At 35.0% G+C, this 18109-nt stretch overlaps 1 protein-coding gene across 3 annotated transcripts in view; it reads left to right on the forward strand.

The window, feature by feature from the left end:
* Window positions 1-294: 294 nt before the first annotated feature.
* DCN (decorin) overlaps window positions 295-18109 on the forward strand; it is a 35658-nt gene continuing 17843 nt past the window's right edge. Inside the window, exons 1-3 of one of the 3 annotated variants that reach the window (XM_060164995.1) lie at window positions 295-601; window positions 4467-4713; window positions 14845-14957. In XM_060164995.1, coding sequence (XP_060020978.1) covers window positions 4500-4713; window positions 14845-14957 — 327 coding nt within the window. In that variant the 5' untranslated portion in view covers window positions 295-601; window positions 4467-4499. Of the gene's footprint in view, window positions 602-3535; window positions 3687-4267; window positions 4287-4466; window positions 4714-14844; window positions 14958-18109 lie in introns of those variants that run through there. The other 2 variants (XM_060164996.1, XM_060164997.1) reach the window with 2 other exon arrangements.

The following is an 18109-nucleotide window of genomic DNA, read 5'->3' on the forward strand; positions in this document are numbered from 1 at the left end:
AGTAAGAATCCGAATGACTACTCATTTATTTTCACAGACCACACTTAAAATAATTTCATTCCATTTGCTGGACTTACACATCCTGAAAGCAAGAAAAACTGTCATTTCGGTAATATGATAAATGTGACTTATAAACAAGACTAGAAAGGCTGGATAAAGGAGTAGGGTTGGGGGTGGGGAAATAAACCCTTTAGTTACAATTTTAGGGAAATGAATCCACACGGTAAAACAAATTCCAAGTCAAGTTGCTCCACTGCTATACTACAGAAGAAGTTTAGAATCTTAAGCAGATGAAAAAGGAATAAAGCATTTAAATGGGGAGAAAAAAAGGCCGATAAAATTTCTGGCTACAATACAAGAGACATATCATTACCATATGATCTAATGTGGGTGTCAGCCGGATTGTGTTCATTGAGGGAAACCTTATTTTTTAACTGTGCTATGGAGTAGAAGCAGGAGGTTTTCAACCTAGTGACAGTCACAGAGCAGCACCTGCCCCCTCCTCCTTTCCACACCTGCAAACTCTTTTGCCTGGGCTGAATATTTAGTGTAATTACATCTCAGCTTTGAGGGCTCCTGTGGCAGATCCCCGGATTAAAAGGTATGGTTTTCAATAATTGTCCTGAACTCTGCTACAGACTAATAAAACTTTGATCAAGTTGAGAAAAAAGGGATTATTTGGTAAGAGGTAAAAAGCAAACAATATGTGCTAAACTTTTAGTAACCTTTATGCAGCATTTTAAACAAGTATTGCTTGAAAACAGAAAGTAAATATTTGGTAAAATGGTTGAATGCATTGCTTTAGTTCTTTCTCTCTGTTCTTGCAAAGATGTTTCTTAAGAAACTATAACCTAACACCATGACTATCTTTATTGATATATTTTTTATTTGTGCTAATTAAATGTTTAGCTCTTTGGGAAATGTTTATAGAAAAGTATTCTAGATTGGCGTATTATTCGTAGTTGGATTATATATTTAAGGATTTATTCTCCTCCTGAATTCTTGTATATTTTAAGAACTTTAAAACCTCAGAGAAGTGAACTCTAGTGATAACTTATAGAAGTCTAATGTATACTGGAAAATAATAGAAATTATCACCAGAGAGGTGAAAATAAACACTGAATATATTTATGCTGATTATTAAGGACTGAACTAAGATAATCTCACAGTTAGCTACATAATTTCTTAAATGTAAAGAAGAGACCCTGCCAGAATGTTCGCTGCAAATAAAATTTTACTATAAGATACATTCACTATAAAATGAAAGTGTGGGTTATTTTTCTTTCTAATTTCAAAACAGGGTAACATGATGACCACTGGTTAAATGGACTCCCAGTGATGTAAATACCTGTGGCTTTTTCTTCAAATTGCTATTTTGGCCAGAAAAAGAACCAAATGCCTCCTATAGTAGCCTTTATTTATGGATGGATACCGCTTTTACTGTTTATTTTTAACTTATTTCTATTATTATTGAGGTTTTAATTCACCTAGTGCTGGGGGATTTAATTTGCTCTGCATTTACAGCTTCACTTATCTCGTGAGGGTTAAATTTTGACTTTGAAAATCACACCAAAGGCTTAAATGACATCATACAAATGTTGATCTGAATGGTATAATGAAATGGAGTAGTTTAAGAAACCAGAAATTATTATTTTTGATAGAACACATAAATTATGGCAATGAGCTTTAGTAAAGTAGTGATGTTCTTAGCAATTAGCATTTTAAAAAGAGGCATACATTCTAAGAATACTTAAAACAGTTGAAATGAAATTTTAATAGCATATCATCTCAAGAATAGTCTCCTTGCTGTCTACATGGGCAACTGCTGGGGTTTTTTTGTTTATTTTTCTGATTTATTAAGAAAGGAAGGAAATGATTAAAGAAATCATCAGTATCAACAGCCCACATTAATTGTTTTAAGATGCTGAGTTTTTAAGTACTATGACACTAATTTAAAGAAGTTATTTCATGGAGGACTTTGTATAAAGTACCTGGACACATATTATTCTTCCCCAGGACATTCAGGGTTAAAATGCATGCACACGCGTGCACACACACACACACAAAATGGTAAGTAATGGAAGCTTAAATGCTGTCTGGGTTCAGCTTCAACCAAAAAGAATACTGTGTAGAGAATTTGTACCATTTTAACAAGAGTAAACAAGTGTAAATGATAATATTCCTCTGAGCTAATGTTTAGCATTTCCTTTTTTTGGATTTGTGAACCAGGCATTTTCTGCTCTGGAGAAAGATCAGAAAGTGACATCTGCATTAATTCTCGTTGCTATTTATTAAATCTGCAATTAGTTTGCTTCATTTTTCTCAAAAATTGTAAGACATTAAATATGCAAGGCTAGCAAATTTGTGGTAAACCATAAACATTGCATTTTAATGTGAAACAGACAGAAAACCACTCCCTTAGATCCAGTCCAAGGGAACACTGCCAAAACAATAGGGTCTCCTTTAAAAGGCAATGCAGTAACTGAGTGGGAATGGGTTTCTAAAGGAAACCTGATACTGAATTTAAAGGGGCAGTGTGAATAATAATCTTCGTGGTATTATATAAATGAAAAGTCACTATTCTGTATTGCATACGTGCTGCCTGAGAGGTGCGTCAGTAATAAATACAAACTAAGAATAAAATTGTAAGAAATTTTAAAACATTTGTTTCCCCTCTAGTAGATCTAGGCAAACATTTCCAGAAGATACATTAAGGTTAGAGCATACAAAGACTTTTTCTTTTCTGTATATGCTATAATTGGATAATGACTGAAAATAATTCTCTAATTCTAATTATGAATGTACAACTTTAATATGAACCCTTATAAATGTACAATTAAAGATGATGAGACTAAAGATAATATCTACAATGTGTTCTGGGAATACTTTGAGCAGTTTCAGTGGGGTTTGAAAATACAAGAACTCAAAAACAGACTGTTCCCCCATGATCAACTACTTATTGTTATTCAGATTTATTAAGATTTTGTTATTCAGATACATTTAGTTCACTTCAGCCAACTAAACAACCGACTTAATAACATAGATGTACATATCTATAAGGGCTTGTTGAATGAATGGATAAAAACTGTCTGGATTTGTCGAAATCATACTTTCTGTTTGTCGATTTGTTTACAAAATAGTCCTGTTGGTAAAATCAGATAACATATAAGTCATATAAAAATCAGATAGGATTTTCCATATATGTTTATTAGTTTATTAAAAATGATTAGTTTGAGAAACTAGCCAATAGATTTATTTTAAAAACTGAATCTTGCTTATACCAAGTTGAGGTTATCAATTTGATATCTTTCTTATGCTAGAAATTTGATATTGAAAAAAGATAGTCATATTTTTAAAAATCAGACTAGTTGGTTGCCTAGAACAAATTGAATAACGTGTATTGTTAATAAATTGACGGTCAATTGAGTCATTTATGTGCAAAATATTGTGCAAGGCCCTGGTACACAACAAAGATTAAGACACGCCCTGAAGGAGTACATCTTCTAGTGGGGGGGGGCAGGCCAAGCATGTGAAACAAATTACAATATAATGTGATAAGATCTTTAAAAGAGGTAAGCAACATGCTTTGGGAGCATAGAAGAGAAAGCAGCATCCTGCCTGAATGAGCCAGGGAATACGCAAGGGAAACCCATTATCTCATTTAGTCTTTACAACACTCTTACAAGGTAGGTATTTTAAATGGTGATTAGCTTTGAGTGTCAGGTTTGAGGTAGAGACTGGGAGTAGAGAGAAAATGGAGAGAAATATGGCTTGAAGTATCAGTTGGTATCAAATTATGTATGGTCTTATATGCAACAAAGGGGATGTAGACTTTATTGGCAAGCTGTGAGAAGTCAACAAAGGGTTTGCGGTAGAAAATTAATACAATGAAATTTAATGTTTAGAAGATGACTTGGGCAGCAGAGTGGAAGATGGCCTGGAGCAGAAGAAATATTCAAGGCTGAGTCCATTTGGAAGCTCTTGTTCAGGGAGTGATGAGAAGGGTCTGGACCAAGATAAATACAATGGGGTGGAGAAATGAGATTGGCTTCCAGAGATATTTCTGAAGCAGTAATTGGAGATCTCTCATGTGTACAGACAAAACTTTATTTAACTGTGGCATGGCTTGTGTTGAGTGAGCATTGAAAATTCCAAAGTGGTTTATCATCATAACAGTTTTGCAGGTGGCTTGACTATATAACCCATGGTCTTAATTCAGACCCAAATTAAACCAAGCAGATTTAAATACTATTCAAATTTTTCTTCATAAGTAAATAGCTGTGCGAGTTAGTCTCTAATGTACCTTGTTACCTTCCAAATATATTTCTAACGCTCTGCTCCTAACAATAAATAAAATATTACTTTTTATGCTTTTCTCTATGCTCATTCCACTGTCAGGTGTTACTTAAGAGTAACCACATACACTAGGCAACGCTACTCTTCTAAACCTTTCATTTGTTTCCTAGGTTCCTTGGTTGTGAAAATACATGAGATAAATCATGAAGGCGACTTTCATCTTCCTCTTGCTCGCACAAGTTTCCTGGGCTGGACCGTTTCAGCAGAAAGGCTTATTTGACTTTATGCTGGAAGATGAGGCTTCTGGGATAGGCCCGGACGACCGCTTTCACGAAGTTCCTGAATTAGAGCCTCAGGTGCCAGTGTGCCCCTTCCGCTGTCAATGCCATCTTCGAGTTGTCCAGTGTTCTGATTTGGGTGAGTGGGGTGCAGGCTCTCTTTACCTACCTTGTCTGCTTTATTCATGGGAATGGCTTCTGTGGGAGTTTAGCATTCTCAGTTTTAATTTCTGCAATTCCAAATGTGAGAGACAGTGCCACCTAATGAGGAGTAAGGGAAGCAGAGCAGGAGAGAAAGAAACAGCTTTGAAGTTAGGGGACTTTCTTCTAAGTCAGGACTCCATCACTTTGCAATCTTGGAAGAGTCACTTAAAAAGAAAATCATCTTTCTGAGCTTCATGGCTCCCATTCTGTAAAATAAAATTTTGAACAAAATAATATGTTCTATGATTCCAGGGTGATACCTTATTTTAATTTGATGATTTGCTCTCATGAAATCTTAGATATTAAGAAAACCTGGGTGATCTCTCCACTCTTGGCTTAGCCCAGATAAAAGTTTGAACATTACTAAATTGTAAAGTATGCAGCGTTATCAAGAGCAAAACAAGTAAACTTTTAGAACAGAAATTTATCTTTCAAGTACCAAAAGACTCCCTTAATCCCTGGGTCTTAGTTTTGCCTCTGCCTTTGGCGTTTTGTAATCTAGCTGTTTATATTCTTTAGAAAGTTTCAAAGGAAATCTTTATAACGAAGTTGTGGTATAGATATTCAACATAATCGTGAAGCATATATCTTTATCCTAACACTGTAAATACAGTTTGATTTATTAGCTTTCAAGAAAAATTTGGCCTGGGAATTCCAAAAGCAATATACTCAGAAGATAAATCTCCAGAAAGTTCGAAGCCCCAGCAGATGGGCCAAAAGGGAATGAATTTAGTTTACATGGCAGCTGATTCACATTCCTCTTTTTTTTTTGGTTCATTTTTCTTACTGGAAAGAAAAAAAAAAAATCCGCACAGAATGATTCTGCCATGGTGCATTTCCTTATAGAATAAACCCCATAGCTTTGTAGAGCACTTACTTTTGAAATCCTATATTTATTCAGAATATGCTTTCTAGGAGTATTTTGCAGGAAAATTTGCTACTAACTCCTAGAATTGGAATAAACTACATATAGGAACCCAGGAAAATGTAAAACATGTTAAATAGTGACAACTGAAAAACAAACACTTTGAGATAGGTTCTTTCATGCTGGCATGTACTGTGTCGCCATTTAAACCCAAATAAAACGTGTAAATAAAGGCTCCAGGATACTTCCACTAGATTAATTAATTGACTCATTAACTCAGAAAATATATTGAGATCCCATAACGGGTCAGATCTGTTCTGGGCCCTGGGGAGAAAGGGATGAGGAAGACAAATATGGTCCTAGTTCTTGTGGGTCTGATATTCTACTGGTGGTGGTTATTCCTTTTTTGAATTGTGTATTAGAGACAAGGGGAATTATATTACTAGCAAATTCTACAGAAACTTTTATGGCATCTAGAGATTACCTCCATTACTGGTTTAGACAGGAAAATAATGGTGTTAAAAATATCTGAAGAAGGGAGTCACCCTATGATGGATATTACTAGTGGTAAAGTTTTTTCAAATATTGCAAAAATGGCCGAGTTCCTAAGAAATGTGATGCAAATTGAATCTCACTTTGCCTGAGAACAAGTTTAAAAGGATCCATAACTACCCCCCACTACACATATTATCAACAATAAAGAGTTGATATTTTTAAGGAAGCCTTGTCCAGTCACTTCACTGAAGTTTTATTCTTCCAAAAATATGGTTTTACTTTGCTTTCATGATAAATAACTCATAAAGCTTGACTCTAATTAAAGCATTGGGACAGTTTTCTAATTGTCTATCACAAAAAAACTCCCAAGCCTATTGCTCAAAACTAAACAGAAAAATGTAGCCTTAGGGAACATCAAGTTCACTGATGTGGATGTCTCATGATACAGTTTTTTGGTTGTCCTTGTTATTGTTTTGCTTTGTTTATTTTGTGTTGTTTTCAGATGAGAACATTTTCCAAGTTATCTTTTTCTCTAAGAGCCCAGAGTGTACATCATTCCTTTGGGCTTACTGATCTTGTATACAGAAGTAGTAGCTAAGATTGTAATAATGATTCGTTTTGGGGAACCATGTTTAAAGGGGAGTACTGAGTTCCAATGAGCAATGGCCTCAACCAAGTTACTTTTATTTTTTTTCACATGTGCATATTTAAATATATTGTCCAAAAAGTCAGTCAGATATTTCTGAAACAGAAAATACTTTTTTAAAAAGGAAAAGCAATCCACTGCCTTTAAAGAAAACACTGTATTCTCATTTTCAACTACTGCATAGCCTCTGCTCCCTTTATGATCACAGCAAGCTGTTCAGAGACTTGACATTTTCATCTGTAGAGAAATCACAGTCAGTCTTAGAGATTCGATTATCTGTGTAAGGTACCTGACCCATAGTAGAGCCTCCATACATTTTTTTCTATATGATGATTATGTGGAGTAAAAGATGAAAGAAGCATAGGAAAAAGCAGAGAAGGGGAAACGGGCAACCTCATTCATAGTAAAGGCAATGCAGTTTATTTTATTTTTTGTTTTAAGTTCTCTAGTAATCTGAACATGAAGCTTGAATTATTACAGCAAAGAAAAAATGCAATGCACTTTGGGGAGAGAAATGTGAATGCCTATTTATACCAAGGACTAATATTTTCTTAAGGATTATTCTTGCTAGAGCTTTTAATGAGCAGAGTGGAGCTTCAGTGTTGAAGGACAATAGAGCTTTGTCATCTTATTATCTACATAATGTTTAATATAAGCAAACATGTCTTATTCAAATGTCTGACTATTTTTGCCAGTAAGAAGTATTTCTGACAAAGTTAAACAGCATCAAAATTTTAAACAGTTCTTTCAAACCTAAGATATAAAAACTGTGAAATTAAAATTGAATAATCAGTCCATGGGAAACTTGAGGTGTTCAAGAAGATCCATTGACTGTTTTAGTCCCTAGTTCCAACTTATCAGAATAGCATTATAATATGTTTTTCTAGAGCATGGGGGATTGAAAAAGTAAACACATATTTTAGCCAGTCTAAGAAAGTAATGAATTCTCCATTGATATTGGCCAAATTATTTGGCTGATCTTGTAATTTAACTTGTAATTTGAACCAGAATTTTATGAGACCCATATCTTCTTGTCTTTCTTTATCTATCCTCTTAAGACATAAAAAATCCACTCATAATTATAGCATTTATAAAAATAACAATATAAAAGTCAACGTAGGATTAGCAAATTCAGAACCCTATGGGTTTCCTTAAAATAATAATCCCACAATGTTACTCATTCTTGTCTGAATGCCCTAATATTAATCCTGTGATTGGATGCTTTGTTTTATGTACTTAGTATCTTAAAGGAAGACAGTTCCCTTACTTATGTACTCTTTGGCTCAGCCATTCATCTGTGGATCAAGTGTCACCAAGAAGCATTGTTTGGTACCGACCTTCATCTCATTTATTAAAGGCACATCAGCCCTGCCAGGTGAAATAAGCATAAGTATTGTTTTTTAACTATTCTTCCAAATTAAAGGAATATTTATTGATATATTTCTTATAAACAACTTTCAAAAGAATTGAAATAGCCTTAAAAATATTTAATAGTGGAAAGATCTTGGGTCATGCAGTTCAACACCTCTGAACTCAAGTCCTGAGTTACCATTTATTACCTGTAACTTTGAAACTTTCAAAACCTGTTTCCTCACTGGATAAATGGGAATATCTCTTACCTTATTAGGTAAGAATAGAAAATATTTATAAAAACATTTTTCATAGTAACTGTTATGTTCAGTTGACCATTTCAGACAAAGTCAGCTAATAACACGAAGTTATTTCTCATGATGTTCTTTATTTTTATGTGAAATTGAGAAACACTAAGTATATGGCTTGTCAAGCTGGATACAAAATAGCACCTTCTCTCCCCTCCCCCCAAAGAAGGCCACATCACAAAATAGATAAAAATTAGAAAATTGTATAATTATCAAAATAGTATTCTCCAAATACTATTCCTTTGAACAAAATTGGTTTGGTTGAGTAGAGAGAACAATAAAGCTTTTGGCTATTTAATAATCACAGATGATTCATAGCCTGCATAGTTAGCCCTCTAGACATGATGCCAGAAGATGAAACATTTTATTTTGCCAAGCAAAAGCGTTGTAAATAACTAATGGTCCCTAAAATGTACCTCATAATGCAAAGGATGTTTTACTTTTTAAAAATCTCAGGAAAATGTGCAACCCTTTAAATTGCATAAAGTTAGTTTTCTTCTTTTTAATCATTTTCCCTCAATAGGTAGAAATTTTGTTAGTGGTCACCACTTGGGACATAGATGCCAGAGCTTGTCTCTTGTTTGGGGAAACTGGTTTTCCAGAAGCAAATCTCATGCATGAAGTAAATGAACCATTAGACTTCTTCCATGAAATCATCCTAGAAGAATAAATTAGGACTATTTGTAGAGGGGCAGAGAATGCTGGAAGCTTAGTTGCTTTCATTGTTTATATCTAGCTTTACAGCAGCAGGGATGTGGGGTGACTCTCATTCAGAGTTTCAGATGCATCAAAAGGGTATCTCTAAGATGTGGTGCAAGAAGGAGGCTGTGCACAGAGCATGCCCATGGGTTGCCTAAAATAGTTTTGGGTAGGGATAGAGTATGACAGATCTCAGATGCAGCAAGAGGAATGCTCAGGTGTGATCCAGATAACCAAAGCCCTGACTCAAGGGGCTAAAGGTGAGAAGGAGGAAGAGAGGGGTCAGAGAAGACCAAAGGAAGCATCTGTCTCCTTGACCTGACTGACAACTGACATTTCCCTGGTTTCCTTCTTAGTCCCAGGAGGGAGAAAGAGGCAGCTGTGTGGGATCAAGGCATTTGGTTAGACTGCAGCTGCGATGCATTCTCCTCTGGAAGATCATTTCTGGCTCCAGAGGACAGGATGGGAATAGGTTAGTCAGAATATCAATTTCCTGGATGAAAGAGGAAATGCAGGAGACCCTCTAATCTTAAGTTTTCTCCTTCAAAAGAGTAGCAAGAAAATTATATATTTCCTTGAAAATAAGGATAAAGAAGAATTAACCCAGTTTGCAATCTAGTCTTAACAAAAGGAAGAAGCCCTGTAGCAGCTACACTGTAACACTCAAGATTTAATTAACCCTTGACTCAGTCTGAAGATGGTTTTGAGGCAAATTCTGAAGCTTGTCTACTTCTGTGCTTTCACTGTAATCTATATTTGCTTTGATGATTCTGCAGTAATCAATTATATGTACATAGATAATAATTATTCATTATATTTAATTACTTATTTAAATATTTACTTTCTCTACCAGAAGAAGAGCATGGTGATAATTTATCTTTTGGTCTTCCACTCCAAAAAATGCCTTACACTTGGTAGGTTCTCAAACATCAATAAATGCTTGATAAGTGAATAAATTAACATATGCATGGCTTAGTGCTTGAATGAGTGCATAGTTCTACAATATTCTTGATTCTCTCTAGTTGGAAACAGGGTGGAACATGGCTGACTGGAAATTAGGAGTCATGGAACTGTAGCGTATCCTTTCTTATTCTTTTTGAGGATGACTATAGAACCAGGAAGCTTAAACCTTCCTTAAGTTATTTGGAAAGAGAATCGAATTAAAATGATGATCTATTATTTCTGAATCCAACTGCCATCAGAGTCGAATTGCTATTTTTTAAGAGGAAAAGAGGGAAACATTCCTGCCTTTGGAAGAAATGGTTTTTGATGGAGCTGGGACTCCTACATATTATTTTGATCATATGCCAAAACTAAAGTGTATCACCATTGACCTAATTATTAAATTGAAGACAGAAATATAAAAACATTTTGGAAATCAACAAGAATAAATCTTGGAGTTTGGACCCCTGCCACAGGGCAGAAAACAACAAAAAAAAGGCATGATGTTTTAGGACGACCTGGCCTTTGTCCAACATGATGTTTACCAGATTGATGAAATTTGCTAGCACAACAATACCATTCATCACTGAGACAACTAGAAAAAAAAAGTACAATTCTTATTAGCCTTTATTTCAGAAATGACTTTCTGGTAATGTCTTAAATAGAGTTTTATTTACTTTAATTAATAACCCTATTTTAAAGAAGATAAAATTTCCTTTACTGAATTTGGAAGAGCAACTAAATAATTCAGTCTAGCCTTGAAAATAATTGCATTTTGATGGGAGATTTAGAATTATATTACAGAATGCTCATTGAAAAATAATTAAATTTAGGAAACCACTTTTTTCCTGTTACTATTGCTGAATAAATATTACCTCAAAACTTAGTGACTTAAAAAATCATTTTATTTTGCTCATGATTTAAGCTACAGGGAATTTGAGCAGGGCTTAGAAGGGCTGCTCTCACTTGGGGTCTCTCATGCATTTGTAGTCAGGTGTTGGCTGAGGCCATAGCCATGGGGAGGATGGCCCAGACTGGACCTAAGACAGCTCACTCTCATGACTGGCAGTGTGTTCTGCTGTTGCCTAGGAGCTCAGCTCTTCTGTCATCTGGAGTGTCTCACATGGCCTCTCCAGCATAGTGGTCTCAGTGTAGAAAGACTTCTTACATGACCCCTCGATGCCCCCAGAGCGAGCATCCCAGAAGAATTGGGTAGCAGCTGAACAACCTTTTCTGACCTAGCTCCGGAAGTCATGCTCTGTCACCTTCACCACGTTCCATTAGGTCAGAGAGACATCATAAGGCCATGCCACATTTGAAGGGACAGGAATTTGACTCCATTTTTTGATGGGGTTGGACAAGTGTGTATTGAATAAGAACATATAAGATGGGAGATATAATTAATGCCAAGGAAGGCAGAAAGGATGGGAGGGAGGAAGGGAGGGAGGAAAAAAGGGAGGAAGGAAGGCAGGGAGGGAGGGAGGGAAAGAAAGGAAAGAATATCCTAATATAAACAAAGACTGATACTTTACAGATTTGCAAGCCTGTAGGATTTGCCATAATTGAACTAGGGTTAAATTGACCGTGAACAGCTTTTTGGGGGGGTCTAATTGTTTTTTGGGAATATGTGCCTACTAAACTGAGGAGTTATCATCCAAAGGTGGGGGGCTTGGTAGACGAGTTGTCCAAAGGTCTTGAACTTCATGGGAAAAATGATGACTATAACAAGCCCACAAAATGACTGACAAGAAAAACCAACTCAGAATCAAGTGCGTTAGGTGAAAAATCTGTGTGTGATAACAACTGAAAAATAGATTGCAGCTTTCAGGATAATATGCATTATAATTGTATTGTACAGAAAATAAAAAACAATCATTTGTCACAGACTTACAGACTAATAATCAGCAAGATAGAGTTTTACCCTCTCTTCTCATTATTGATAATAATTACAGGTACCAGGAGTTGGGACTCTGCTATGCACTATAGTAGGGAATTATTTTATAGACTAGCTTGTTGAATTCTGAGCCAGTTGCATCCTAATAATTTGGGAGATTTACTATGAGAATATGTAACTTTATGAAAGAAGGATGTGAAGAGATGGTTGTAACAAAACATAGCAGAAAAGATCTTGAAGCCATGGCCATGAACTTTTCACAATGGGACAGCAGAATACACTATGATTTTAAAACTAATCAGTCAAAAATTTATTTCTGTACATAGGGCAGTAAGATCAAAGCTCTCATGAAAAATAGTCATTTGTCCTTACTTACCCAGAACTTACAGAAAAGAAAGAAAACTAAAATGTGGTATAACACATAATAAGTTGATAGATCAGAATTTTGGAGGAGTTTGTTTTCTGGAGTGGTTATGACAAATATTATAGAGGGGGGTTGGGATAGTGGGTACACTTTAAAGGACTGTTAGAACGGAAGTGGAAGAAAATGAGTGGGTGGAGTATTCCATAAAACAAATTATATGAACAAAATGAGTAGCTGGGAATAAGCACAGTATGTTCAGGGGACAGTGTAGATCAGCATCTTTTAAAAATATGTACATCGTTTCCATGCATCCATGGCATATCAGGTAGTTCTAGAGTGAGGACTCATGCCTCTTGTTCTTGGTTTAGTTTAGCCATGAGGCACTGTGGAGAAGCCACTTAACTTCATTGGGTTTCTGTTTCTTTACCTATGAAAAGAGAGTATTAGACTGGCTTGAAAGTTACTGATTTCCGGGACAAGTAAAATTTTTTGAATGTTGAACAAGTTACTTTCTTATGAAGGTCAAAACCAAATCCAAGAAAATAACAACAACCTGACATCTGCTATCACAATCATTTTTTTAAAGAAGGTATATTTAAAATGGAGGCAGGAGCTAGTCTCAGAAATGTGTGTGTGTACATGTGTATGTGTGTCTAATAATTTACATTAAAGCTAACCAAATTGCCCTCATAGTTTTCTGATTATGATATAGACTGATAAGAACCTCATCATAGAGTCTACCTGATCAGAATTTGGAAACCATAGATTAGCTGATACTCAATGGTCCTTCCCTTTGTGACATTCTAAGAACTCTTAGCTAGGATAATTTCCCCTTTGTATTCTGCCTATACTTTTTGAGTGAGCTAGTTAATACCCCAATACCTTGTCTAGCCCTTAAATATACAGCATGTTATTGGGTCTGATGTCAGAATAATTCTTGTTGGGGATACAAATAAGTATGATAGGAAAAAAATATATCCTGTTGGAAGCCAGGAGATTAGGCTTTTCATCTGCATTTTGTCACTCCTAGCTACATGAGCTTGTTCATGTCACTGAACTTTTTCTAAAACTCATCTGAAAAAATGATATTATCATACTGCCTTACCTGTCTCATTGGATTGCTGTGAGGTAAATGAGATAACATATTTTCAATTTTTTAAATAAATTTAAAGCTAAATAAAGTTTTAATAATAAAGTGCTGATATGTGAAGTCCCTCAAATGAATATGAATTTTCTAGTAATTCAGAGAAGATTGTAGGATTATGATTTTAATCATTATAACAACTCTCTAAGAACTAAGCTGCAGAAACCACAAGCCTGGTTTTTTTTATGCTAAATCTTCAGGGAAAAGATGTAAATAATTCACCCCAAGCAGTTCCTATTACTATAAAATTCTAGGATGACATAATCAAAATTGTCAGCCATCCAGATATATCATTTTCTCTTCACATCTGAAATGTATCTTCACTTTGGCATTGAACAATTGTTAAGGGGGCCACTATAATATAAGTTCAACAATGTATAAAACTAAGCATAAGTGGGAATTAAGACTTTGACAAAGAAGCCCACGAAGTAATGATGAAATGTAGGCAGTAACTTTTCTCCAAATGAAAGGAAATGTGCCTTTTCTGCGTTGAAGAACACTAATTATCAAAGATTTGGCAGAAGTCTACCACTCTTAATTGCATGAAATTAGCAAACTGACATTTCTGTAAATGGCAGTGATCATGAGTGTATAGTGCAGTTAAATATCCTCCTACAAAGTAGCTGTTCTGGTGGTTTGCTGTTCATCGCTGAAAACACTTCAGTTTTGTTATTTCTCTGTGAACTATTTCTGTAGTGAGTTCTTGGAATATATTTATGCATGTGCAGAATTACCTGCACTTTGATATTCAAATTTGTAACCATAGCTGATCACTGAATTGGGAACTAGACTTTTTGCCATTATCAACAGAACAGTGATAATGTGAACAAAAAAATTTGGGGGGGAAAGAAATCAGAAGTTGGTATTTCAGATACATTTTCTGTAATTTTCATGGCAATATGAAGATAGAAATATGGTTACCATGATAATTTACCTGCATGCTTACATAAGATTGAAAAAAGGATATCTATGTAGAAAAATACAGGTTTACAAATCACTCCCACTTAACACTTATCAAAGGAATGATTTTCTAAAACAAGAACAATGAGGTAAAACACACTGTGTACTGAGACATTTGAACCACACCTTACAAAATATTAATTTTCCTATTATGCAGAAGAGTAATTACATGGGGTAAATAATGTACCTGTTTATGATTTTTTAAAAAATCATTTGACTTCGTTGGAAAAGATAGAACAGATATTTTAAACTACAGTTGATATAATTTCTAGAAGAAGAAAACTATGGTAGCAGTAAAACTATCATTGAAACATTGATTTCTCTGTAAACCATCCTTTGTGATTCTGTAGCCATGTGTCCCTTTTCACTGAGTGCACATTGCTTTTACTCTCATGCTAGGTCTGGAAAAAGTGCCAAAAGATCTTCCCCCTGACACTGCACTGCTGGACCTGCAAAACAACAAAATAACTGAAATCAAAGATGGAGACTTTAAGAACCTGAAGAACCTTCACGTAAGAATTATGATTTATTTGAGTTATAACAAGATCTTACTCAAAGTATTTTTGAAAACAAAACTTAGGTAAGGCCAAGATTACCATATGGTAATAAATAAGCACATAAGTGTTTATTAAATTCTCTTTTTAGGGGGTGATAAAGGAGCAAAGCACCATATTCATTAACCCCTAAAAAGCATCCAATTTTCTTACATATACCTCATATAACTTTAGTATTGGCTTTCTAAAAGATATGTTATATCTTAATCTTCTCACACATTTTATCAATAAAAATCTTTATCTTCCCAATTAGAATGTACTTCAATAGTGGAACAAAACACAAAATGGACTGATCTTAGTATTATTTTATTTCATTGTTTCTTTTGTTTTCTTTCATTCATTTTCTAAGACATGCAAATGGCTTTGTAAAGGCTCAAAGAATGGCACCAAGAGAAAAAAATAAATGTCTATATAGCTATATATTTTGCTTTGTATTTAAGATTATGCATGCTGCATCCTTATCTGTATCTGTGTTTTTATTCTGCTTTTTCACTTACTTCTACTCTATTGTAATGTAACACATCCAGTCTACACAGTCAGGATTCCAGCAGAAAAGAGATGGCATGATCAAGGCAAGATTTAGTTATCAACTTTCTGACAGCCAAGATGAGAAAAGCAATAAACATTTATCCATTAGGAGAAAATTTACCAGATTTTTTCCCGTTGCGGAGCACAGTCTCCGGATGCGCAGGCTCAGCGGCCATGGCTCACGGGCCCAGCCGCTCCACGGCATGTGGGATCCTCTCGGGCCGGGCCACGAACCCGTGTCCCCTGCATCGGCAGGCGGACTCTCAACCACTGCGCCACCAGGAAAGCCCAATTTACCAACTTTTTAAAAGGAAGCAAAGAATTTTTCCTTGAGATTTTAAGATTGCCCATGGAACAGTTAACAAAAATAATAGCAAGTAATAAAATGGCATCATCAAATTACTGAAGTATCCAACAATATAAGCACATTACGATATAAGTAGTGAATATTTCAGGCACTAAGTAAGAGAAGAAAAAGACATGCTCTCATATCAGGTTACCCAGTTAATGTTATTGGAGAATATGGAACAAAGGGTTCATAGAGGATTAGCAGAATTTTGAAAGGAAGAGAAGAGAGTTTTCTGTGCAAGAGGAAAGGAAAGGCAGAAGAAAATGAGCAGCAGACAAAAAGAGAAGATGGCTAAAGTGAAAGATACAGGCTCCAAAGTAGTGGAAGGTAAGGCTTGTGCTGGAGATCTCGAGCCCTGGACCAATGGGATCCTTCTCCACTGATAGGCTACTGGACATGGGCCCCTACTCACCTTCTCTCTGCTTTCATGTTATGATTTCACTGGGAGTGAAATGATGGAGGTACCAACAAAGTTTGTCAGTGAGTATTTAAACTATCATTGGAATAAGTTAAAAGAGGTGATAATAAAAATGAATATATTAGTTTCAATAAACTAAAATATGAAAAAGCTTCATTTTTTTTGCATAACTTTAGCCTAAAGCTACTTTTTTAAGGAAGGAAAATTCTCTTATACCCAACTTCCTGTATGTTTAAGTATAATCTCAATAATTTTTTTAAACTCCTCATACCTTAAATAAGAGATACCTAGTTTCTGTGACATTCTCACTAAGTCTGGTGTTTGTAACAATGTGTTCTTTCTTTTCCACGTCTCCTGCTAAGTATGTTTTTAGGCAAATTATCATCTTGGCAATCTCTTTCTTTCTGCTTTAAAGTATACACTGGAAGAAGACAGAGTTCATTAGAGCTTCTAACCATTTAGAGGATGTTAAACAGCTATTTTTCTCTTACTCTTTCATTCATGACCATTTCTATCCCTGTTATTATGCAAATAAACATCATAATTTCAGCCAGGAAAGCCACCCTTGAATGAGAAGGGAGAGAAATAAAAATTTACCAAGGATTAAAATAGAAAGGATTTAACAGAAAAATGTTTCCTTTTTCTCAATAATTTTATTAATTTACAACCGTGCCTCACTATGAGCAGTATATATTGCTTAAGAGTAGTTGTATACTTATATATAGCAGAAAAAAATAAATAATTATTCTATAAAGTAATGGAAAATTCAGTATAATAATATCAACATTCAATATATTTCCTTTGAATTAAAGCTTAATAAATCTAATTTTTAAAGTTTTTAATTAAAAATAAACAAAAATTGTCAAAGATTGAATAATAGCAAACACTTCTTTAGCCATTACTATATACTAGGCACTGTTCTTAATATCTTGTATACATTAACTTGTTTAATTCTTATAACTATTTTAATGAGGTAGACACTCTTGAGAACACCTTTAACACAGATGAGGATACTCAGGCACAGTGAGGTTATGTTACTTGCTTACTGTCACACAACAAATAAGAGCCAGAGTTTGAGATCGAACCTCGGGAACAGTCTGGCTTGAGTCTGTGCACTTATAAATTGCCTGTAAATATGACAGTAACAATAAAATCCCTTAAACAACACCTGGTACAGTGTGAGCCCTACATAAATGGCTTTGGAGAAAATTGTACATACTATTAAGTCGGGTTTCAACATTTTTTTTCAGTTTTATTGAAATATAATTGATATACAGCACTACATAACTTCAAGGAGTACAGTATAATGACTTGACATACATATATTACAAAGTGATTACCATAATAAGTTTAATTAATATCCATCATCTCATACAGATATTAAAAAAAAGAAGAAAAACAAATGTTTTCCTTGTGACGAGAGCTTTCAGGATTTATTCTCTTAGCAATATTCAGGCATACCACACAGCAGTGTTAACTATAGTCATCATGTTGTACATTACATCCCCAGTACTTATTTGTCTTATAACTGTAAGTTTATACCTTTTGACCACTTTCTTTGATGAAGGTGGTAAAAATGCTTTTACTCCCCCTTCCAGTCTATTTCTATGGCCAGTCACTTTTTTCGTCACCTCTCCCCTACCTACCAGGCTAGATCACTTTTCTTTAGTCACCAGAGAAGTAGGCAGTCCTGATTTTTTGAGCCTGGGCTTCAATTTCAGGTTAAATAGTACTCAAGGCATTTCCTGACCCTTGAGCAACAAGGTCTCTCCTAATTGGACTTCTCTCGTCCTCTTACCTAACTAATGATAATCC

Source organism: Lagenorhynchus albirostris, chromosome 11, assembly GCF_949774975.1.
Source record: "Lagenorhynchus albirostris chromosome 11, mLagAlb1.1, whole genome shotgun sequence".
NCBI classification, from domain to species: domain Eukaryota; kingdom Metazoa; phylum Chordata; class Mammalia; order Artiodactyla; family Delphinidae; genus Lagenorhynchus; species Lagenorhynchus albirostris.